The 26,671-nt window shown below is 36.4% G+C and overlaps 1 protein-coding gene across 1 annotated transcript; it reads left to right on the plus strand.

The window, feature by feature from the left end:
- Nucleotides 1-158: 158 nt before the first annotated feature.
- LOC121421358 (vesicular glutamate transporter 1-like) lies at nt 159-25,058 on the plus strand. Its single transcript, XM_041616055.1, has 13 exons — nt 159-1,638; nt 9,224-9,581; nt 9,966-10,084; nt 11,403-11,517; nt 12,477-12,564; nt 13,292-13,378; nt 14,819-14,964; nt 16,083-16,232; nt 16,733-16,865; nt 17,556-17,666; nt 18,129-18,256; nt 21,588-21,716; nt 22,687-25,058. The coding sequence occupies exons 1-13, from the start codon at nt 1,601-1,603 to the stop codon at nt 22,912-22,914; spliced, it is 1,830 nt and encodes a 609-aa protein (XP_041471989.1). The 5' UTR covers nt 159-1,600; the 3' UTR covers nt 22,915-25,058.
- Nucleotides 25,059-26,671: the final 1,613 nt, after the last annotated feature.

Genomic DNA, 26,671 nt, shown 5'->3' on the forward strand with positions numbered 1-26,671 from the left:
TAAAATTATCGGAACGTTGAATCCCCCTAAATGGATCAATAAATATTCATAGGAAAGAAGTACATTTGTTTTATTTGGCGGTCTATACCAATTCATAAAGATAACAGGTTTGGAACATTTGATGCGAATAAGAATACAAATAATTTATTTTTTTAGCTGAACTAGGTATACTTAGCTTTTCAAATATAATATTTTCATGTACATAAATGCAAACCCCTCCTCCATTTCTGTTTCTATCCTTCCTAACAATATTGTAATTCGGTATGTATACTTCATTATCTTTAATGGAGTCATCAAGCCTGGTTTCATTTAGAGCCAGAATATCAATATCGTTCCTACACAATATATCACCAATTTCATCGAAGTTCTTTAATAAACTAACCACATTTAATTCGACAAATTTCAAACCCTTTCCATGTAATTCCCTGTAAGTATTACCAGAGTCACTATGTTTATTAGCACAAGAAATATTAATACTTTGTTCTTTACTTTTTTGCTCATTATTTGGGTTGACATGAGTCTTATCCAGCTGATGAAAAGGCAAATGTTCAAATACACAACGTGGACAAATCCAGTCTATAAAGTGTTCAAATGGATCATTGTATGATTTCTGAGACACATGGGCACATACAATATGTATCCATTTACAACATTGTGTACATAGCAGACCTTTATGATTTACTTTCACGGATTTTTGACATATCCCACAAAGATGATCCCTTCCCATGAAAAAAAAAACAAATACAGATAATATCTAAAAAAAATATCTTTAAAATGAGATGTGAAAAGTCAAGTTTGAAATATTAAAAGAGAGGTTGATCGCAGACCTCCCAGGGGAGATATTAGGAACATGTAACATGTCGTTCACTTCAGTTTTCGTGCTTCTTCAACAGTGCTGATAACTTTTCTGATGGATTTTCCGTTTGTTGCTGGTAGAGCTACAAGGATACGTCCATCTTGTGACCACGCTGCAGATACCTTTGACGACATTCGTGCTTCTTTCAATATCTCGTAGTTTGATGAAGTTAAGTCTTCCGCAATGGATATACCGGAGTTTTTCAGTCGGCGCCTCATTGCCATTATGGAACGTCTCGCTCGGTACGTCGCAAATTTCAGTTGTCTTGTGCTAGCATTTCTCGTCACTTTCTTTTCAGAGGTGCCTCGATCTTGCCTTCCATTCAGAAAGTTTGGCAGAGGGGTGCAGCAAACAATAGACAGGGGTACGGGCTTTTGTTCCAGTACACGAAGAGTTGACCAATCGATTGATCCGTCATGGGCTGAGAGGCACAGTGGTTAAAGATTTCGATGAACGGTTTGAGAGCAATATTCAGCCCGTTACTGCCCGGTTTGAGTGAAGGACATCACCGTGTATTGGTTTCCAGATTGTTGGTGTCAGATTGGTTCAGCTTTTCAATAAGTAAAGTCAGCAAAATTATATACGAGAAACTCACATTTCACTCCTGGGGGTCCACATTACGCAGCTGATCCGAAACTGTTCACATATTCACGATGATTTTGAGAATAACGTGAGAATAACGTGCAACAAGTTCAAAAAGTTCACAATTCCGATGAGGTTTATGCGATAAGTAGTAGCAACAATATGTATCTTTACGAACAGCTCTATGAAACACCCACCAGGTAGGTACATCATCTAGCTGCAGTAACTGCCGACGAAGATTGCGAACCAATGGTAACCTTTTTTTTTCTTGCGCTACATGATAGTCTCTTTGTAGTAACCAGGAACGTGTTCCAGTCGTGCGTAAATATGTAGTTTTGTATTTACTACGGGGAAACTCTCTACAACGCATCGTTTCCCTTGATAATGAATGAAAATCACAATGGAAAGCTGGGAGGCTTTTGACGAAATCTGGTGGACTTGGACAGCTGATCATCCGAAGATGTGTACTGGACGAACAACTGCAAATATGTTGTTGTCCATAGTCAGGAGATTCCGATGCTGTCCCGGTCTCTCTTTCGACAAAAGCCTCTTCGCTCTCCAATGTGATTTTACATGCATTTTTAAAGGTATTGGTGCGTTTTTGTAAAGTTATTTCCTCGTAGTAAATGCAAAATGTCTGGATATGTAAGTTAAAGGTAACTTGCGATGCGCTTTGCAAAGCATCCTCACGGACTTGTCTTTGATATGGCTGGCGGGGGGGGGGGGTACCTTACCCCCTCATGTATACGCCTATAGGGGGATATATGGCAAAACCGAGAGAATTGGGAAGAAATTGAGCGCCAAAGAACAAGAGTAAAGTGCGGGGATATGTCGCATGTCTTCTGTCAATATTGAACTGTTGTACGGGATTCCGTGTACATTTTGTTTGCTAAACGCCCATAGTGCATTTGCTTTTGAGGAATAGATCTGAGCGTGACTCTTTGACCGATCCCCGGCGGACTTGCCCGCTTTCTTTCTCGCTGGATTCTATTTCCTTTTTCATATGTTTGTCTGTACTTTTTTGTACTACTAATACCCTTCAAAACCTGTTTTATCATCAGTATTTTAATAAGCATTGATTTTAAAGGATCATTTCATTTTTGTTAGGTCAAGTAATATGCCATCCCATGCCATGCTGTATGTTTAATTGTACTTCAGAATAAACGTATGGGCACTGCATTATGCAAAGACGAGTGGCACAATATGGGACACTATGCTACGCGTGGTTTTAAAAAGTGTATTAAAACATATAATTGCAATTTGTAAAAGCTGAATAGGCTAATGCTTTACAAGAGACATTTAAAAAATGCATGAAATCATAAAAAACATAAAATCCAGAAATAAACAATGAATCGAGAACTTGCAAAATAATTGAAATATACATTTTTACATGGGCCTAATGATAATGCATATCTGTTATCAAACGCAATGCACTTCATTTTAGTCAGGAAGCACTCGTGAAATTTCTAAAAGATAGAATTAAAACCGAGCAGTTTAACGTTAAGAACGCTAATTGTGTTTTCTTATTGGTAACCGATTATTGTTTACCATATGAATAGCATTACACATAGTTTACTTGAACCGTTTTGATATCAGTTTTCAATGAATGAACAAGTTGTTTTACCTAAGTCTAATATTCAAGCTTTCACCGTTCACCTCCCCCCCCCCCTCCCGTTCTCCCGTCTCGTATTCACATATTCTGTCTCAAGTTGTAAAGGTGGAATCATCACTTTTCCAAAGGAGATCCAAACACAATCTCCCCCCCCCAAAAAAAAAAAAAAAAATCAAACGTCCACCATTTTGTGGAGAGAAGAGTTGAAAATGTCTGATGACTTTGACATTGCGTATGCCATATCCCTCACGTCCCTCGGTTCCAATTAGCAATGTTGGTCATTTCGCTGGTTCCGCTCGGTGCGTTAATGTATACAAAGAAGATGGTTCCATTGTTCCAGCTCATTTCATCTAGTGATAACAGACACCTCCCATATCTTCTCCATTATGGAGAAAAAAATCAAACATAATCACGATCACAGATTCCCATGACAGAGCACAGTGCATTACAGTATACCGCAAGAGCTTAACAATCCGGATTCTAGTTTGTGATTTTAAGACAGAGTCATCTGAACAAACGATTTGAATTTAGAAACATTGAACTAGCATAACACTGAAATTCATCGCATTTAGAAGGCAGATAATGATAATCCGAGTGACCTATAAAGATCCAATTCAATTCTTTAGAGTGCTCAACGCGTAACTCTCCTTATCAACACTTTCAAAAATTAAATTAGATACAAAACTTTACTTTCAGAAGTTTGCCTGAGATTGTGCAGTTTGGAAATTCTATGCTTGAGCGAACCCGATTTTTGGAACCTTCTTTAGTCGTTAAAAAACTTCCACTGAATTATACATGCAATCAAAAACTGGGTATTTTGTGGTCATTTTTTGTGCTAAATTATTTATGATTTCAAAGCTGATATGCCTTTTCAAACTCAATAAGAATCTGAAAAGTAACTTTGTGCGTCTCATTGCTTATTTGGGGGATTGCATGACAAATATATCTGAAATCATTCAGTAATCATACACTAAATATTGTTGTGTTCTTTTAATAAGTATTGTACAGCTCCAGTTCATGTTAAATGTAAATAAAACTCGTACTAGTGAACCCTGAATCATGACAGCAATTTCTTTAAGAAAGGAAGTTTATCACTGCGCAACTGGCATACAGGTCTGCATGAAAGTTGCGTATATAAGTTTCGAACGCGTCAATCTGCGATAGTAAAACGTTTTTTGCTCAGCGACGTATGGAGCATTCAAGAACAGAGTAAATGTATTGTCAAATGCCTGCCATGCTGGTAAGAACAACAGAGGACTTTGTCAAACACGGGTGAATCGACACAGCAGTTTAGTCATTGCGTATTGACAAACGATACATATGGATTTGTCATCAGCTCTGAAAAATAAGATTAAACTGCTCTTTCGTTTCAACAACCTTCGACAAAGCCCTAAATGCTGTCCTTTGTCATTTGATGGGTACATCAAGTACTACAGCTCTCTTTTCAAACCTCCGTAGGTCGGTGAGCGAAAATTCCCTATAATGATGATGGTGGATGGAATGTATCCGTGATGAACCAGGAATGACCACATATTCTATTCTGTATGATAATTGTTGGTATACTACCGTTAAACAGGGACATCAACGTTAAGCATCAGTTGGTATTTGAATAAGCCGATTGTCATTAAATGACATTACGATGAATGGCATAACATTCAAATGAAGGTCAGGTATAACATTCAAATAAAGGTCATGAGGCAAAACAAATAAAGAGACGGCATTATACCCTCAGTGCAATATGATGATGCACTTATCAATATTTTTCATATAATCATTTCGTCAGTTTGAGTTTGTACAACCAGCAGCTACATGTATGTTCATTTATGCAAATGTCATAATCATATGATTTATCGCGTACATAGTCTCATTGAGTTTATTCCGTGCTTTTTCCCATCAGTCCTTTGTTTACATTGCCACAAGTAAATATGAAAAAATGCAAATGTTCATCTAATTAATTATTGTAATGATAAATTAAATCGAATCGAAAGAAAATAAATATACTTAATGCAACAGCGATATCGGAGATTCGTTAAAATTTAGTTGCAGTAGATTAGTGGCTTTGAATGTATTTTGCGAGAAACATTAACACCGGAGGTTCCTCCTTGTCACATGATGGTGAAAAAGAAACTATGTATATATATATATATATGATTTATATCACATCAAAGTAAATGTGACAGGTATTTTCGGTACATTGTTAAAAATACCCGGATTTTACAGGGGGAAAAAGAAGATTTTGCAAAAAGCACTAACAGAATCTTCTGTAAATTCATAAAACAGGAATTTTTCTGCATTTTAACAAAATAGGTCTGTTTAAAAAGGGGAAATGGTGTCTTATTAAGGAAATGTGTAAGGTTCCATACACAAAATACCAATTCCCTGTAAGATAACGTAATCTGGTAAGATAACAGGAGTTCTCGAGACTCTGCTGCAAGAACTTCTTTTATTTTAAGGATAGATTCTCTAACAGTGTAGAAACGTTGAGGTGCAGGATAAAAAAAAAGATTATTGTGATTATACGTAAAACGAATATTGTAAATTTTTTGTTGTATTGAAATTATTTATGTCCTACAGTGAGTCTGCATTGCTGTAGGGAAACCTGCGAATATTCCTATGATTCTAATGGATCGTAAGGGGATAACCACAGATCGCCGACCGAGGTGCTTATGCGAATTTAGTCGCATGTTGGCTATGAAATTCATGGTAGCATAGATAATACAGAAGTTTAAAGATCAAACAATCTTGAGACAATGAGACGCGCTGTTCGGGTGGTAGAATGTAGGTTGTTTAAATGCACAATTAACGTGTTTTTTTCTCTCATTTGACTAGCCAAACATTCATTCTTCAGTTCCTCACAGACAGACGGTTAACTTTCTAGACAATGTCGACGTTAAAATAAACTGTATTCTCTAAATAACACAACTTGATGAGAACACACATAGCGTGAGTTCCAATATAAGCACACCAAAGAAAACAAGATCATGTCGCATGCTGTCCAAGATTCACAGTCAACCCAAATAAGCAAGGGATAATGATAGATAGGGTGGCCTCGAAAAACAAAAATATGAGCAATTGTGACTGTCTGATTGCTCCAGAACGAATCGTCCGCGAGAAATCGTCCTGACAAGTGATTTTTCTTTCTTTTCTATATATATCCCATAGAAGTATCGTAATACATTGAGGCTATCGTGAATGCGGTGAATATATTTTCTTATTTAAATGTAGCACACTAACCTTGACCTGAAATAAAATGAAGTAGACCAGAAAAGATGTGTATCGAAAACAAAAATAAACACATAAATTAATGGATAAATACTTAAATACTATATTTCCTAAATTTTGTAAATGTGGATAAATAAATTATTACGCCCTTATAAATAATGATATTTTTTTCCAACACATATTCGGTAATAATAAAAAATACGGTAAACAATGTACAGACTGACTATGGTTCATATAATCTTCAAAATGATTTAGCAGAGGGTCTTACAAAATTTTTGAACGTATAAATGCCAACCATTCTGTTGAAATGTTGAATAGGAAGTGCGTGTGTGTGAGTTTGTGGTTGGGTCTTTACAGAAATGAATCCAATAGTTGCCATGTAGAAGTTACTGTATCATGGCGTACCAAATCTCTCATTGATCCAATTTATCAGGGCTTAATTTCTTAATAATTTTATGAGAGAGTTTTTATGTATGAGTGCAACTAACTTCCTTTAAAATAAACGAAGGAAACAAAATAGTTGGGTATGGTGTGGGCGGGGTAAATGGCACGTTACGACGTTTTAGAAAATAAAGTGTTTCAGACGGAAGCTTTTGCCTGTCCCAAACTACAATATAAGTCTGTTATTTCTCAAGAATTCAGTAATCTGATATTAACACCATTTTATAAACAAAGAACAACTATTTGTGAAGGTATGAAGTTATTTGGATCCGATTTGACTCAGCTTTTCTATCCATCGCCAACGACTTTGAAGATTATCTCTAAATTATTCTCACACGGGAATACAAAACACAATTTATTTTCCACGTGGAAATTTAATTGGGACAGACCCAAGTGCTGAACAATAATGTTTAGACGCGGATCTAGAACTATTTTCCCTTGAAAAATAGTCATTATGATAATGGAAAACGAAACATATAGTTGCAGGAAGTCATCTCTGGATTGAACAGTGTGTGTGCGCGTGTTGAGGGTGCGCGCTCACGTGTGGGTGTATGTTTAATAAAAGAATGCCTACCTGTTAAAGTGGGAAGTTATTTTGATCCAAATTAACTAATCAGCGTTTCCATCCACCGGCAACGACTATGAAGATTATCTCTAAATTACTCTCGCACGGGGATATAAAACATAATTTGTGATTTTTTTTCACCTGGAAAATCTAATTGGGAAATCTAAGTGGGAAATCTAAGTGCTGAACAATAGCTTTTCTAAGCGGATCTAGAACTTTTTTTCCCTTGACAAAACTTATTACAATCATAATGGAAAACGAAATATATAGCTGCAGGAACTCATCTTTGGATTGATAAGCCGCATATGTGTGTGTGCGCTCAAGTGTGGGTGTGCGCTCAAGTGTGGGTGTGTTTTGAAAAACGGAGGGGAGGGTGAGCTAGTTATTACCGCCATTTGGGGGATAACACATTGATCAAAATTGTATACATTTCATAGGAGATATGCCTTTTTTAAGGGCATAAGAGCAATAGCAATCACTTGTGACATAGATCAAGATCGATAAAGAAAGATATGGAAAGCAGAGATGGCCGAACTATCAACTCGAACAGTGTCTATATATCTCGGGGTGCGCCAAAGTCCTCACATGAGAGATAACGAAAGGTCGTATGCTCGATTCAACCAGTTCAGCAGTTCACGCTATTTTTTTCTGTAAACCCTGCACCCATATAATAGTAATAATGATAATAATAATAAAGATAACAATAATACTAATAGGCATTTATATATCACCATCTATCTAAAAAAACATTCTATTCGGATGCGCGTTGTTATTATTATCATTACTCCTGCTTTAGCTCGAGCTGTTTTTCTGCGCTCATGCATTCAATGAATAAATTCTGCCTGGTAGCCATTCACCTCACCTGTGTTGAGTGCAGCACAATGTGGATATATTTCTTGCTGAAGGAAATTAAAATTAGCTTAGTCGTTGAGGCGGGGCTTTGTATTCCGGGGACCCGGTTTCGCTTCAAAATGAGTGCACTGGTGCCCTTAGGTAAGGCATTCAAAAATAATCCTTACCAGGTCCCTCGGATTGGAGCTAAAGCCGTCAGTCCTTTGGCTCCTTGCTTTTTTATAAGCATGCATGCTTTCTTAGCAATCAGGGGCCGTTTCATTAAGCTATTCGTAAGTTTAGAGCGACTTTAAAACGACTGGTGGTCTTTTTTATGCGCTTAACCACCGCCAATGAATAAACACTTTTTACCACAAAAAATATATGTGTGTGTGTGTATTTCAACCATTCACTACAATATTCACTATCATTCACAGCGTATTTATTTTGCATGTTACAGTTTCTTTGTTACACACCGTCACTCCGGGGGAGCGTTTCATCAATATTTTCATCCGACAAGTTGTCAGATCTGACATTTTCCGTGATTTTGTTTGGCTGAGAGGCACTGTTCCTATGGTAACTGTCGGATAAAATGGGACTTGTCCGATAAAACGTCTGGCAAGTCCTTTCATGAAACGCCCCCCCGGTATTCGGTCAGTCTGCACTCGAGTCCGTTGGTGTGACTGTAACATTCAAATCAAAGAAAGGAGGAATCCTTGTGCTTCTGAGCCAATCAGAACCAAGGATAGTTAGCCTATCTGACAACGTGTCCTTGTGGTCTGAGCATAGGCGGCGGAGCAGAGGATTATCTTCTGTGTTTGGGGGGACGCAACAATAGCCGTCCCCCCCCCCCAACACAAAAGATAATCTTCTGCTCCGCCGCCAATGGGTCTGAGAAATATGCTGATTGGCTGACAAAGCAAACGTGTTTCACTGTTTTTACCACGGTATTTTTTCGGATAAATGATAACATTCTCATTATGTAAGGCCTACTCATATGTTTCTACAGATGCTAGAGGAGGCAGCCATTGGAATATTGAAATTACGTCTAGACAACTAAGTTGATGTTTGCATGGTTAAATTGAACTTGTGACACTTCATTCTCGTTATGCAGATTAACACAGAAGAAAGAGGACAAATCATCTCTCATCGCTGACGAGGCCAACGGTCCCTTCGAATTCACGTCAGACGGCAACGTCGTCAACGCCGGCGACAGCGGCGAAAATGGAACGTCGCGTCAATCATTCCAATTCCATCACAACACCTACGGGTACGGGTCCCGCCGACGCTGCCCCGGCAACTGTGACTGCTGTCCCACTTGCTGCACGTGGATACCGAAGCGTTATGTAGTGGCAATCATGAGCTGTATTGGCTTCCTCATATCGTTTGGAATCAGATGCAATCTGGGCGTGGCGATTGTCGATATGGTGAATAATGAGACGGTTCATTTCGGTGGAGTCGCACAGATACATGTAAGTAAAACTCTGTATGTGTGTGTGTTAGAGAGAGAGAGAATGTGTGATACATGTGGGTAAAACAGGGTGCGCGTATGTGGCAGGGGCCGCTGAACGGTTTTTAAAAGTTTGGGGGCTGACCATGCAAAATATCATCATCAGATAGTCATTTTTACGTTTTTGTACACGGTTTTGGCAAAAAAGGGTGGGGACGGCATGAAGCCATCGCACCCCCCCCCCCCCCACACCGTTTCCGCGGCCTCTGTGTGGGTGTGTCTCTGTGTGTTGATAACTAAGTTGGTTCACTTATGATCGCACAAATACATACGAGTGAAGATGTGCGTGCCTCCTACTTACCCTTTCATCCTCTTGCTTCCATTTCTTTCTCCATCTCTTGCACAGGAGCCTGAATTCAGTTGGAGCGTCAAAACGATAGGTGCCATGCATGGTTCGTTTTTCTGGGGTTACATCATAACTCAGGTACCCGGTGGATTCCTCGCAGCGCGGTTTCCCGCAAACAGGTAAAGTAGGAATACATTATCCGCTTCAAACCGCAGACACACCGACGAATCCGAACCAAACGATAGTATGATACTGAAACCAACGTATTAGATGTTGGTCTATCTTGGGTCAGGTTTGCCGGTGTACCTCGGCGTAAATGAGCCCGAGCAATATATTACAATTGGAATTTAAACGGCAATCTTACATTCATTACTAACTGACTCATATGAAAGGAATCAAATGAGAATAATTATTCAGTCATATGATATCAAGTTGCATTTTCTCATGAAGATACTCATTTAGGTATGGAAGAAATCTCATCATTTGCGACATTAACTGATGAACATTCCGACTCTTGATGCTTTGAACGCAAATCAGAGTCGGTCGCAAATTCCATATCACAAAAATGATAGAATTAGCATGTCTTCGCCAATCAGAGCAGCGATTTCTCAGCACTAATTTAGAAATGATTTTTGTGTGTGTGTTTTTGAAAAGATGGATAACGTTTACAATTTATTAAGATGAATTCCAGTTCAATATTGTCACAACCTTGAAATGGGTTCATACATAATTCAATAAATTGACCGCCAAAATATTTGTTCACAGAACTTGAAAGTGAGTGCCAAAACGCCAGGTAGAAAGTATGTAATTGCTAAAAGATGATCAAATTACACACAAACTATAGCTTTTCACCCAGATTTGGGATGTTTTACCACGCGATAATAACACACTCTTCCAGGTCTGTTCACCAGTGTTGGCCAATCATCGGTGTAATTTTCTCGGGGGAGCTTAAGATTTAATAATTTTCGAAGTTAAATAAGCATCAATGTACGAATTCTTGACTCGACATGGTGACAAAGAAGTTTGGTTTATAAAAGTTCTTGAACCTAATATTAATTGTAAGTCAAGGTCACATATTTTAACACCAAGTTACTGTAAATGGTAAATGTGTCCTCTGATACGAACCGTATAATATGTGATGAAAAGCTCATCTACCATGCTTGATTTACTGAGAATAAAACATGCAAATGAGGCCCTTTTTTGTTTAATATTTTAACCGCAGCGTTGTATAAAAAACAAACTTTTTTACGGTGAAGTTTCATTACAGAAAGGTGCCTTATTGTAGAGTCCGTATCACAATTAGGCAAATTTCTGTACTATAAAACAGTCTCATTTGCATGTTTAATTGGTATAAATGTTGTTATACTCTTGGTAAGTTATGCTCCTATGGGTGTTGAATTCACCTTGAAATCAATCTTTACCTCCTTTTAAAAGAAAAAAAAAATAATCCCAATATAATCAACGCATTCGATTTCGTTTTCATGCCTTTATTTTCAGAATATTTGCCACAGCTATCTGCATTTCGTCCATTTTAAATCTTTTCATTCCTCTGGCATGTCACGTGAGCCCTATGATGGTGATCGCAATCAGGATGCTGCAGGGTTTCGTTGAGGTACGTTTATAAAGGACCACGGTACAAGCTAGTGTAGTAATATGGAACAGTTTCAAATAAACGTTATTTTGATAGACCTGATATATTTGACGTCATAATCTCATAACGCCCTCCTTCAGAGGATATAGCTATACGTGTAAACAGAGTTGTTAGAGATCAGAGCCAATGATTTAACCTCTAAGATGGCTGCGCGATGACAAGGCCCAGTGATATTCGTTTCATATCATTCGAAGAAACGTACAAGCGCGTATAAGAGCTGCGGCACTGCTAAAGCAAAACTAATTATGCTGCATTATTTTGAAGTGTTTTTAGACTTCTAATAAAGTAAGAAGAAAGTGATGTACAAGCGAATGTTAGAATTAATAATGTAATTATAGTGATTAAAGTACTTCCCCCCCAAAAAAAGACGATGTGCTTCATTTTCAATATCCAGCTAACCATTTTCTTTAGATATTCAATTTCGGCAGACGTACAACTAATAAAATAACAGATAGCATTAATCGGCCTAAATAAAAGGACGCGTCGTAACGGTAGAAGCATGCTATTCACTATAATACTATATTGAAAAAAATTACTTTTCTTATCCTTTAGCAAAAGGATAATCCAGTAAAAGCCACCTGTTTTTCCTATCAATAATTCGCTTCAGAAAAAAATTGTAACATTGTATTTATTCATACTCTATTTCCTTCATTTTTTCATAATTAATTTATATTCTTTTATGTAGATGAGGACTTTTATTACAAAAGGAGCTAAATCCACTTTTTAAGTTTTTCTGTTTCTTCGTTTTTATTATTATTCACCAGTTTCCCTTATCCACTGCTGTTTTATTTTAATGAATGTCAAATTATCTCATATTAATTTAAATCATGTTTTTAAAAATCTAGGATTCAATATCATTTTTTCGAGTTTTAAAGAGCATTTAATACAGGGTTCTCCCCCTTGTTTTTGTCATTGCGCAGGGAGTTGAATATCCAGCTTGCCACGGTATGTGGAGTAAATGGGCGCCCCCTCTAGAAAGGAGCAAACTCGCTACTATTGCCTTTTCAGGTAAGAATCAATGTCATTCAGTTCAGTGTCTTAATTTCCAAATCATTGAATGCATTTTAGGTCATCAAAAGTATAGATATACAGCAGATTTTAAAGGTATTCCATAATATTTTTACAAAATAATAAACGATATAAAGAAAACACCCATACATGTAACAAATGAAGGTAAATTGTCGAGACAAAAGGAGTATGAGTGTATAAAATTTAGTGTTGGGATTAGGAAGCAGAAGAAGAACAAGAATAGCTAGAAGAAAAACAAAACAGAGAAGAACAAGGAGGAGGAGAATTAGGAGGATGAGAGAGAGGGAGCGAAAGAAGATTGATAAGAAGAAAGGCAGCAACAACATTGATAAAGTGGATAAAGATCAGTTAGGGGATAAAGAAATAAATGAAATGAGAGGTAATAGGATGAATTTTTGAAAAACAAAGGATAATCAAAACTAATAAAGAAGAAGTACATACTAAATGCTTAGGTTAGTAGAAGAAGGCGAATTAGAAGGAAATAAATGAGGGGAATACCCGGACGGAGAGGAGAAAAAGAAATAAGAAAAAGAATTTGTGACCCCTCCGTCCCCCCACAAAAAAATAATATGAAATTGTAAACAACAAGACGAAGAAATTATATTCTAAATAAGAAAGAAACTTTAATAATTTTCTCCGACTGCCATTTTAAAGGGGAAAAGAGGAATTAATACATTTGTAATCCATTTTCTTTTATTATTAAAAGGGTCGTATGCCGGAGCAGTGATAGGAATGCCTATTGCTGGTATCTTGACAGACTACGCAGGCTGGCCAGCCGTATTCTATGTATTCGGTGAGTGACGGTTTATCTAATGAACATACCGTGTGAGTTAAAAAATAAATGAAATTAAAAAATTACACCTCACAAATCCCCAATTCACGAAAAAAACGTTATGAACGCATAGTTATTATTATAGTTCAAAAGAGTATCCTCTCTCTAATAATGTGATACCATATGAATGTTGGATGTATCAGCCTTGGATAATCAGCGGGTATTCTTTGCAGTTATGTATTTGATTCGCGCCAAAGTAATGCAGGATTGCGATGAATGAACCCCAGGTGCCATTGATGACCAAATCCTACATTATTTATCCATTTTCAATGAAAATAACTTGAGAATTGATATTAAAAAGTGTTTATTAATCAATTATAAAGCAACGTACTGAAAAAGGTGTTTTGAAATGGATTTCAGTGCAACCCTAGTAGAAATATGACATCATTGACATCTGGATTTATTCATTGCAATCATGCCTGACTTGAACGCAAGTCAAAATTTGAATCACTTGAAAGAATATTTCATGATCATCAAAGGGATAACACATACCACATAAATATGGTATCAAATTATTTGGGAGAGGATACTCTTTCAGGCCATAAATGATCATCTGTTTAATACAGATTTTTCCCCCCTTAAAGGTCAAGTCCACCTCAGAAAAATGTTGATTTTAATAAATAGACAAAAAAATCAAACTAGCATAACGCTGAAAATGTCATCGTTAATCGGAAGTAAAATAAGAAAGTTATGACATTTTAAAGTTTAGCTTAATTCTCACAAAACAGTGATATGCACATCTTAGTGAAATGCAAATGAGACAGTCGATGATGTCACTCACTTACTATTTCCTTTGTTTTCTATTGTTTGAAATATACAATATTTCATTTTTTCTACAGATTTGACAATAAGGACCAGCTCGACTGAACCATATAGTTTTAAAGATTTTAATTCCACATGTTCATGGAGGAATTAAACGTTGTTTCACTTGACTAAGGGGAGAAAATAAGATTATTTCATATAATAAAATACAAAAGAAATAGTGAGTGAATGACGTCATCAGTCACCTCATTTGCATACAGACCATGATGTGCATATAACTCTTGTGAAATTAAGCGAAACTTAAAAATTTCATAAGTTTTTTTAATCTTACATCCGATTTTGATGAAATTTTCATTGTTCAGCTTGTTGGATTTTTCTCTTTTTATTCTTGGGATGGTCTTGTCCTTTAAATCGGAAATTTTTGAGGTGTCAATTTTTTTCACACGGTATTTTGAATGAAGCAAACATTGTTGCATGACATCAAGGAGCTTGCTCATTTACACAAATTTTCTCGAAGGGTTACGTTATAACGCGCTGCATCGCACTGTAACACAGTCCTTCCAAAAAGCCTACACAATTTCAGGCTTCGTCGCTCTTACCAATCTCATTTTTACGACGCATTATTTTTAATGTTTACAGGGGCCATGGGAATCATTTGGTATGTATTTTTCATGTGGATTGTCCACGAAACACCGGCTAAACACCCAACCATTAGCAAAGAGGAGAGGAATTATATCGAAGAGAGCATCGGAGAGGGGCGGGGGCTAGTCGCTCAACGGATTACGGTAAGATGGAAGGAGAGGTAGAGGAATTGGAAGAGAGAGAGAGAGAAAGCGGGGAGGGGGAGAGTGAACGGAAGGTACAGAGAGTGAATTTGTGTGTATGTGTGTGAGGGTGTGTGGGGATTGCGCGAGAGGGTTCTTGGGGAATTAAGAGAGGGAGGGGGGGGGTGTTTGATGGAGAAAGTGAAAGAAAATGATAAAAAGAAGAAAGGATAATATACAGGGAGAAAGAGATCGAGTGGGTGGTACGCAAATTACAGATTGTACTCTAACGTGATTTTCTCTCATTTTAAAGGGGGGGGGGGCACCCTGACAAGAAGTTTATTGTAAAAAAACAGAAAAAAATTGCAAGAGTTTTAGGGAAATCCATCAAATATAATTTATATCATAATAATGTGACATATGCATGTGCGAGGAGGTTTCTTACACATAGAATGCTTACAAAATAATTGAAATGCCATTTTCTCAGAAAATAGAAAATGATTTTTATTGTACATTCAGTTCATCAATACACGAATAATTTTGTACGCGCCCACACAAAGAAAAAGAAAAAGTACGTCATCAGGAACCATCAAAAATGAAATTTATGCACTTTATCTTACATAACATATTGGGCAGCCGCTCGTTTATGATGTCTTACAAACAAAACATCAAATTATATCATTTTTAAAAATATTTAATGAATTTTTATCAAACTTTATCCATTTTTGAAAATTATTATTTTTTGCTATTTCTACAATAAATTTTTTTTCAGGGGGATCTTTCCCTTTAAGTTGTGTTTCAGTGGTGCTAGTCAACAAAAGGAGCTTGTAAGAGTTTGTGATTTCGAATAAAAATATAAAAACAAAATACTTGAGTTCATCTAACGATGAATGTTTTAGTTGGTGCCGCTTAAACCTTATTTTTTAGATGATTTTCGTCCAGTAACACTGTCGTGCCTCACTAAAAAAAATGATTTTTTTATGATGTTCGTATTGCTACATGGGGTAGTGTAATGGAATTTTGGAATGAGGTCGTGCGTAAATTTGAAAGTGGATAATCATATTGCTTTAAAATTTAATGATTATTACAGAGTTGCCCTTTCTCAAATTTGCCTTTTCCTTCTTCAAATTTCAAACTAGGTGAGGAACGTTCCGTGGAAGAAATTCTTCACTTCAATGCCAGTATATGCCATCATCGTAGCTAACTTCTGTCGTAGTTGGACCTTTTATCTTCTGTTAACGAGCCAGCCTTCGTACTTCGAACAAGTTTTTGATTACGCAATATCTAAGGTAGCGTTAGGAATATTGGTACTAATGAAAAACACGTTTTGTTTTTAGTATTCCATGGGGAAATTTGCCAGGCCGTCACGTTGGTCTTTATGATCTAAAATAGATAAATCGTCTTTATTAATGTAAGGTGAACATATACGCAAATATAGTTACGGATTTATGAAGTTGGAAATTTTTGTTAGGTTAGTTGCAACCATGAATATTCGGGAAAAAAGTTGATATCGTTTATTTGTACTTTCAATTAGGTATTGAGTTATTAGGTATACATGTATTAAATGCTGCTGGGAGCAAAATACTCTCAATTGTCAAAATAATGGATGTATCTACTCTTCATGCAATGTGGGGCACAGGCCTCGCAAAATCAAACGTATAACATTTATAATTATCTTGCTCTTTTCGCGCATTAGAAAAAAAAATTGTGTGTATAATTTACCAGGGTTTATTGTTAAAAATGGTCTTCGTTATTATCTTTTTACCCCCCCCCCCCACCACTGATTTAGGTTGGATTCATCTCGGCCTTACCTCATCTCGTCATGGCGATCATCGTTCCCTTTGGTGGACAACTCGCTGATTTCCTTCGAAGAAGACAATATATGTCGACAACCATGGTTAGAAAAGTCTTTAATTGTGGAGGTAAGGTATCTCAAAATTTATTTACTCCTCTACCCTAACAAACAAAATTGTTAGATTGCTTATACATGCAATACCATGTTTATGCCAGGTTGATAAAATGGATACTATATATCATACCATAATTTGCAGAGCAAAATCAAGCCCTGATATGTATAAAATGAAAACTCAGGATACACGTATATTAATTATTTATATGTGTGTTCTTTGAAAGACCAATACACTGCGCCCTGTAACTTACATTATTATTAGTATTGTTGTCATTATCATTATTATATTTGCATATTTTATTGTACTTTTTTAGGACCAATGTCCTAGTGTATTTATAGATTCATGTCGAAAATAAGAACTACTTCAGTTTATATCAACGGATAACGTGTCCCTTCCATCTCTCTTCTCACTATGTTTGTTTACGAGTCGACTTGTTTCATATGTGCATGCACATCTCTTGTCTAATGTTTATTTATGTAAATTGCCATACTCTATTTATTTAATATTGCCCTGTATCATGTTTGTTTAGAACAGCTTACCTTGGTTTGTTGTTGTAACTATTTCTCATTTTACCCAATGAAAGGTGATTTATTAATGAAGTGTTCACATCAAACATTTGATATTTTTAAAGGAAATTTTCACTTAGTGGTCTCATAACACAGGCTTTTTTTCCATTTTCATTTTTTTTTCGTTTTATTCCAGGTTTTGGTGGGGAGGCGATATTTTTGCTAGTGACTGCATATTCAAGAGGGCGTATGCTTGCAATTATATCACTCTGCTTAGCTGTAGGATCCAGTGGGTTTGCTATATCAGGTACGGTGTCCTTCTTTGGGTTACGTCATGCGATGCATGTCTTGAGAAGATAGAATACTCATTGCTACTGTTTTTTTTTATATTTTCATCAATACATAATGTCCATGATTGTTAAATATTCAAATGAAGAAATAATAATACTGGTTTCCTCTATGTTGATACAAGATAATAAAATTCATGATAAATCTTGATACCGGATGTTAACCATGTCAGGTCTAATGAATTGTTACCCTTTTGGACCCTGCATACCTAAATATGTTTTTACTACCCCTCTCCAATCGGATAACCCGAGCGTATGTCAAAAAGGCAGAAGGTCTTAAACTCTTGGTCTATAGCGTAATATTAAAGACCCGGCCGGAGATCGAACCCATGAAGTCCCGTTTGTGAGGTGGATACGTTACCACTTAGCCAGCATGGATGGCATCGATCTCACTGGTATTTTTGTATTATTATTTTTTTTAGGTTTCAATGTTAATCATCTAGATATTGCTCCCCGATATGCTAGTATCTTAATGGGAATCTCAAACGCTGTAGGAACGCTATCAGGTATCATATGCCCTGAGGTTACGGGCACCCTCACCAAAAACCATGTAAGTATACAATTAAGTGTATTATTAGTTTTATTTATTTTTCTTTATTAAATGGTATTTATTTCATAAGTAACCAGAAACCCAGAATCCAACAATATCCAACTAGAAATTTTCACATTCCTCCAATAAGCCGCCTAAGAGTAATGCGGATAATTCAATAAAAATTGCGTTCACAAACTCCGAAAATAAGCCGCATTATTTTTACTAGCGCCCGTCCTGAAATAGGCGGATAATCGTCATGACAACTGGACACGCCCCTCAGATGCGGTTGTGTTGGAAAAGGGTGACCCTGTGACCGCACCATGGCAATTATCCGCATTATTTGGAAATGCGTTCATAAACTGAAAATCTTGTCCCGATGCTGCTAGTATGCGGATAATAGCAGCATCAAAATAATGCGGATAACTCTTGTCCTCCTCTACGACCAAATTATGCTCTTATTAGCCGCTTATGCCTGTCTTAACTTTTCTTGAAGACCAAATTATTATTTTTTTTTTGCTGTTTACATAGAACCTTCTTTGACGACTTATTTTTGGTTTTCGGATAGCTGTTCAAATTGTTATCTTTCGATTATTAGAAAATATAACATAAAGTGACATGAAATATATATAACACAGAACATGTCAATTTTAAATGTAAGAATGTCAGACGAACAAATCAATAGATTGTTAGATAGCAAGATTGTTTTTTTTCATCCGCTATCAAATGAGTATCATTTATTGATTTTAACTCCAAATTATTTGATTTTTTGTTTTATTTTATTATTTACTTGTGCAATTACATCATTCGTATATAATACATTTTCCATAACATAACAAAAATAGTATATTGAAAACTTTTTTGGAATGAATTAGTGTTAACGATGGCGATGAAAATCAAGCACAGATTTTAAAGCGTATGATGATAATCCCCCATCTCTATTCATTTGAAAATATATGACAAAATGTAGTGTCACTCCCATATTTCTATAATATCTAAATACAAAATAACCTATATTAACTTCATATTCTGGAAATGAAATGTTCATCTAAACAATAACATTTGTAATGGGAGTTGAATACACAACCTCAAGAATGACATATGTTCAATCTATCTCCATGTCAATTTTTTTTTACTGGTAAAAACGGAAATGGTTACTGTAAATGAGCCCATGTTCTATTTAATTCATTACCCGAAATGAATAGAGATCTTTACCATTATCCAGATTGGACATACACAAAAGTCTTTCCTTCTCTCTCGAATTACACAAAACGAACTAATAAGGACTTGGTTCGTTTTTACATCCACATTCCCATTTGCATCGAGACAAAACAATGCATGATTCAAAAGAAGATTTTATAAGCCTGCACAAGTTCATATTCCCGATACAAAAAATATGAGTAATACGATTGAATGAAGAAAATTACAAGTTATCACAATTATGCACATTAATTTCTTGCCATAATTATAGGAAATGATAGTAGTATGTTGTAATTGTATTAAAGGAATTGTTTAACTTTGTGAGCAGCCGATTTAGAAAATTCTCAAACCAAGATGAAACATGTGTACAAGTGCATGTATTAGAACTAATAAACCCTGAAAACAACCATTATTGAGAATGAAAAGCTAAAACTACAAGGCAAACCCTGATTTTGTAAATATGCATCTTATATACGCCTAAATAGTACACATAACTGTATGGGATAAAATTAAGATGGTTTTTCCGGTCACTTCATATTTCAATTTTTAAAGCACTAAATAATGATTTTCGAACGCAATTTTTTCAGGGCTTCATTTTTGTTAGATATCACAGACACAGGTGACAAGTGTGACCTTCTAGCTCAGTTTTTTTAAAAAAAGTCAAACCAATGTTAACCAATCACTTTAATGGTGAAAAATAGAGAACAATGCAATATTATTATGTATTATCGTCTCATCTTGAATGTCTATATACTTTTTAGAAGATGATACAGTTACAGATTAATCTTTTCAATTAAATAACCATGTCTTTGTGAAATTACGATGGAAAATATATCTATTCATGTGGACTTACTTTGATTGAAACAGAAGACAGTTTCACGTCCGGTCCGTGACGCTTCTTTAGCTCTTTGTGAGTTGAAGTGAAAATGAACTGTATTATAAAATCCCCATCCCCGCATTTAACAACAACTACTCACCGCATATCGTAGCAGAATAATACGCTATTCCTCACGTGTTTCCATTCGCTTCTCTCCATTAACAAAAGGATTAAATACTTTATGGAAGAAATTCCATTTATCTATTTATTTACTGATGCAGAAATTAATTTACATACCATGCATACTGTAGAACATATAATTCGTCATTCAATGAAAAATATTTACAAGGTTAGCAAGTCAAAGGCGCTTTCTCACACACATTTAAATCGTCTGTATGGAAGCTTAAGTGCCACCCAGATGTTCATCTAATCATCTCGCCACGTCTACATCTCTTAGGGAAGAGGGATAAGATGGCAAGATATCGTATCCAAGATCTTGCTATCTGATCATCTCTACTAGAATATGTAGACATGACGAGATCCAAAATCTTGCCATTATGATAATAATAATTGTGAATAATTATCTTGCTGAGCGCACACACCGTCCAGAGACGCTCGTGGCGCTAGCCGTGCAAAACTTCCTTTGATATACAAACAACAAGAAATATGAACAAATAAAAAAAGAGATCTAAACAAATACAACCGAGTACATAATAAAAAACAGTTTTGTGTCATCCACCGGAATTCCTAGCTAAATCCTGGTGGGGGCTAGTGCCCTCTTACCTGCTGCTCTGTTCAACGACAATTTAAGGGGCAAGCCCGGTCAGCTCAGAACTCACAAGAGCTCTAGCATGTAAAGGCGCCAACCCCCATAGGAAGCCAGTCAGACCCGTTAGTGATGACAAAACACGGTTTAGAGTGAAATTTACATGTATACCAACCGCTCATCTTTCTCACAGGATGTAGACACGACGAGATCCAAGATTTTGCAATCTGATCACCTCTCCCACAAGATGGTCGACATGACGAGATGCGAGATCTCGTCATCTTATCCTGTTCCCTAAGAGATGTAGACATGATGAAATGATTATATGAACACATTTGCACTTCCATACGTCTGGGAGCTGCATTTGTTTTTAGTCAGCTTTGTAGGTCAGACTGTTGTACGGATTGACCTAGGGGATTGCTCATATTACTACCGATAATACTAACAGTGCTATCATCACCACCATTATTGATCATCAAGATTTGTTTACCACCGTTGTCGAAATGATTCCAAATATCTGCTTCCTCACTAACTTGGCTACCGTTTCGGTGTCTCTCTCTTTTTTTTAGACTGCAGACGAATGGGAGAAGGTTTATTTGGTAGCAGCAATCGTCCATTTTACAGGTGTTCTCTTCTACGGCATATTCGCTTCAGGAGAAAAACAGCCGTGGGCAGAACCTCCAAACCTCCCGATACAGGTACAATTGTCTGCCATAGCCAAATCTGCAAAAACTTCTTTAATTTAAATCTCACTATCTTTCTCGACCCCCTCTCCCATAATTGAATTGAATTGATTAATCTCTCGGGCCCATATTCTGAAGTCAGGTTTAAATCAAACCCTGCTTTAAAGTTGTGGTTTAAGTATGGAGAGCCAAACGGAGCATAAATCCATTACAGTAAACATTCAGTTTATTAACACATATGACACCCAAACTGTTCAGAATTGTCTAGGAATGATAACTGAAGTATTTTATTCATTATGAAAGCAAAATGAAACAAAATATTACACATAAAAAATATACAATATAAACTTAATTTTTTATTTCTTGGCTTCCCATAATTTTAGTACAGAGTTAGACCGTGGTCTAAGTTAAACCCGACTTCAGAATACGGGCCTATGTGTCTTCCCAACAACACCCCCACGCGACTATTAATTTGTCATTAACATTTTGCTGACACGGCTTTTGCTCCCGCGACATTTGTTCCTGTCTTAATATTTCAGATGACATTGGGTTACAGTTAAGAATGCCATAGAGGTTCTGATTCAGATTAATGTTAACATCAGTATTAGAGTTTGCTTCACTATGGAAGTGGGGTTTTATATTTGCCTTAACGCGCAGAATTTCCATCGGAGCAACTGTTACTAGAGCAATTGTCATAGACCCACAATTTACCCCCCCCCAAAAAAAAAAAGGATAAATAAATAAAATCCTGTCGGACAGAGTAGGGATATCAATATGAATGTTTATTTGCAAGGAAAAAATAGATATATAATCAAGACCTATACGATTACGGTTTTATCTCTGTCATGACAAATACAACCACAGACTGAAGTTGAAAGACCATATGCACGATCTTAATTCCACGGGAGTGTGAATTTGAAGTTATTCTGAATGCGTTTTTGTTTTCCTCTTATCACTTTCTCCTCATAAACTTTCTTATTCCTAGGACGGTTTCGTAACCGACAATGGTGTCGGCGGACCCGGTTTGAAGAGTTATGGCGCCCTCACCGAATCCGGTCAGACAATGATGCCGACGAGTGTTACAAACGGCGGTTATGGGCTATCAAGTTCAGTCTACCCCACCACGAAAGAATCCTTCGTCCAACCGTTACCCTACCGCAGGAATAGCAGCAGTGAAGACAGCACGATAGATGGGGAGGAACGCGATTCATAGTACGCCCTCATTGATGGAATGTGTAGAATAGAATACTTACTTGCGCGTGTAGCTCTTGGGAATTTTCACCAAATCATGAATTTGCTGGTACTATCTTATACAGAGAATTATAAGAACCAATGGAAGACCCTTATTAATGGAAACCGATGGGTTTATTTCAACCACAATGATATCGGGGAGGGGGGGGGGCTTAAAGACATTTTATTTTATAAATCATTAACCTATTAAAAAGCTCTTGGATGAAATGGGTCTCCTCCATGTGGCTATTCTAGTCCCCTACTTCTAGCCCTCAAGTTTTTATTCACTGTTTAGGCTAATCTGAAAAGCAACCCAATATGATAATGACTTTAAAATGTTGCCTAAAGTTCACCTGATTTGTGTAAAAAATTATACAAACAAAACAAATTGAAACAAAACTCTTTTCGGCTAAGCAGGTTACGATGAGCATTGATGTTGTGTATTAAAGGCCAGTGTGCAAGATGTCAGAGAACCTCAAAGATTTGTGTAAATTGAATAGAGTATGATTTCGTAGTCCGTCCAAGCTTTGAAGGTGTATATTATTCAGGGGCGGTGCCAAGAGTTGGGGGCTGGGGCACCCGCGTCATATGATCTTTAGTTTAGTGAAGGCAAGAGAAAAGGATGGGAAGGGGGAGAACGGGGAACAAAGATGAGTACAAAGACTTATTTATTCCGTGTAAACCATATAAACATAGTTTGGAAAAATATAACTTCCCATTTAATTTGTTTTGCCCTTGTCCCCTGGTTGGGACGCTTCTTGTATTATTAAGTTCATCATCAATGAATTCAATTCGAAAAAGAAACAAATATGAAAACACGTTAACGTTGTTTGCTCTCACCCCTATCACCCGTAACTTGCGCCGCCCCATGTTATGATAGTTCACTATCATCATCGATTTTTTTTTGACTAAGTAAACGTGTACACTAACAAGAGCGTTCGTTTCCTTTTATTTTCTGTGGTTCTTTGTTGACGTCGAGAAGTAAAAAGCAACATTTTTATTAGTATTTTTGAACTACCGTAGTGTTCATTGAGCTGAGTTCTGAGGCTTATGATATTTTCTCCCCTGAAGAAGAAGGAAAAAAGAAAATAAAAGAAACAAATTTAATAATCAATGCACAGGCAGATTCATTTCTCATTTTTATAGATTTTTTTTCGTGAAAAATTGTTTAGTGTACTTGCATGTTGTTTCCATGGAAACGACATTTTGTCAAGCTCATGCAACAAAAAGTGTAACGAGTAATAATGTACAGTTGAAACAGTAAGCAAATTAACAAACAATGTCTCGTCAGTGTTTTAGTTCCATGAGGCCATATTTTTTATGAAATAGATTTTCTTTACCAATGCTTCAACGTACACCAAACTATATAGCAATTGTTTTATCTGGCTCGAAATTCTTATTCTGCAGTTTAACACACTGTTTGTATTTATAACGTTTGAGAAACCTACAGTATATTACTGCAAAAGGAATGGGCACCCTTAACATAAAATTTTGTTTACGATGTTTTTTTTTTTTTTGGGGGGGGGGGTTAAAGCAAATATTTTTAAAAACTATGTTTAATTTTTTATACAACGCTGTTTCATATATGGACCTTACATTGTGATTTAGACAGTTTAAGCAAGTGTTTTAAATCTTAAAGAACAGGCTTAATCTTTATTTTTTTTTTTTTCCTATAAACTAAGTACGGCACTAATCTGTTAAACGACTTTTGCCAGGTATACATCGTATAAACATTCTTTGAAATTTTTAACAAGTGTCGTTGTTTAAGCCCATCACTCTAACAACTATTGTTTAAAGTTTTTAAACAAGTTGTTGTTACAAAAAACAAACAAAATTGTGTTAGAATGATAAACGTAAGCAGCGTTTTTGCAGTGTTGTAAACAGCGCTGTTTAAAAATTTAAACAACAGTTTTTACTGAGAAGCAAATGGAAGAAACCTGCAGGATCACTGCAGGAAAAGGCGCTACTGTCACCTTGCATTAAGAGACAGACAATTATTGAACTTTTGGCTTTCCATATTCATGACAGATATGATTGATTGGAACATAGCTGGATTAATCATAACTTTTTTTGTCGCGAATCTGATACATTCGGCCTTGTCAATGAGTTAATTCTTACGATATCTGTCCAAGCGCAGAGAAAAGTGACGTCGTTTTTATTGAAACGTATTGAGGTGTTTATATTGTCTATGTATAGAAATATATTTATTGAACTCGTGTGTGACTATATTTGTGAATGTAATCATATTTATGCTACCTATGTTATCCCATCTATATTACTATACAGCCTCTACTGGAGCTTCATATTATGAATATATTAAAAATAAGAAAAAAATATTGAATATGAATTAGTGTCTATTTGGTGTTTGAAGACTTTTCGAATATCCTTTACTTGCTATCAGTTCGAAATGCATTTATGTTATTAACATATTTATATATATCAAAGTCGGCAGTGGATCCCTTTGAAAACCGTATCGGAGAGGGGCAAAATCCCACAGCAGCACTAGCGTCCTTTGGCAAGGCGTTTATCTACATTTGCCACTCTCGACCCAGGTGTAGTAAATGGGTACCCGTCAGGAAGGAATTCCTTGAATGCTCGATGCGTCCGATCACGGTAGCAGTGCTACAACCGGGATTATAGAACGCAGCGCTTAGAAAAATTTGTATTACTCGCGATATAAATGTTGCATATTATTATCATTAAGAGATGGGAGATATGGGAGGAGAGAGATCGAGAGAGAAAGAGTAAAAAATGTGTTTGTATAGACAAACTAAAATGTTTTGAGAGGAAAATTAATTATTTTTTGTAATCGGTAACATAATTATTGCGGTATATATGTAGAGTAGATGTTTAACATGTTATCATTTGAGTGGGTCTGATTACTATACTGCACTTGCATTATAGGTCAGGAAACGGACCAGGCATAAGTAGTTGAGGACTCGAGATGTCGCTATTGGTTCGTATCTGCTTTAAGGACGGGAAAAGAAGAAGGGTGCAAAGGGGTTAAATCAAGATTAGACAAGAAGGATGCAAACATGGAAACTGGACAGAGAGAAAAGGAGGAATAAATACATATCACGGCAATAAGGTGAGAAAGGGCTGTGAGTCAGAGGGGGGGGGGGGGGGGGGGTGGTATAACGAGGAGAACGAAGCGAAATGGGAGGAGGGAAATAAGAAAGGGACTGTAATTAAGGGGACAAGAGAGTGGCAAAGAAAGCTAGGAAAGATGAAGGGCAGAATAAAGGAGAATAGAAGATAGAAAAATGAGTGTTGAAAGGAAGAGTCAATACAAAGAGTAACGTGGAGGGAATGAGAGAGAAGAATAGAGGATATCAGAGAAAAGTCCATAAAGAGAACAGGTGGATTTGTTAAAAACAAAGTACATTAAAATTCGATGGGAATGACCTGTTTTGGTGCAATGATAAAGGAGTAGATCGCTTCGATCTTTCGAACTAAGTCGCTTTACCTTCTCAACTTTCACCACTGGCTCGTTCGTCCATCCCATTCTCAAATGAACGATGATAAAAAATCATAATTTTGATAATGATAATAATAATAAAGTAGGGATACCTAATAGAAATTGAAGGGAAGGTAAATTAAAATATATTCATTTTCATATCACTTTGTGAAGATCAAATATTTAGAAGCCTACGATGATTTTTGTCTATGTTTCCTTGAAAGTGAAAACGGAGGCCTATTATTTAATTGCATTGTTTACATACGAAATAGGGTCAAACATA

The sequence above is a fragment of the Lytechinus variegatus genome, chromosome 9, assembly GCF_018143015.1.
Source record: "Lytechinus variegatus isolate NC3 chromosome 9, Lvar_3.0, whole genome shotgun sequence".
NCBI classification, from domain to species: domain Eukaryota; kingdom Metazoa; phylum Echinodermata; class Echinoidea; order Temnopleuroida; family Toxopneustidae; genus Lytechinus; species Lytechinus variegatus.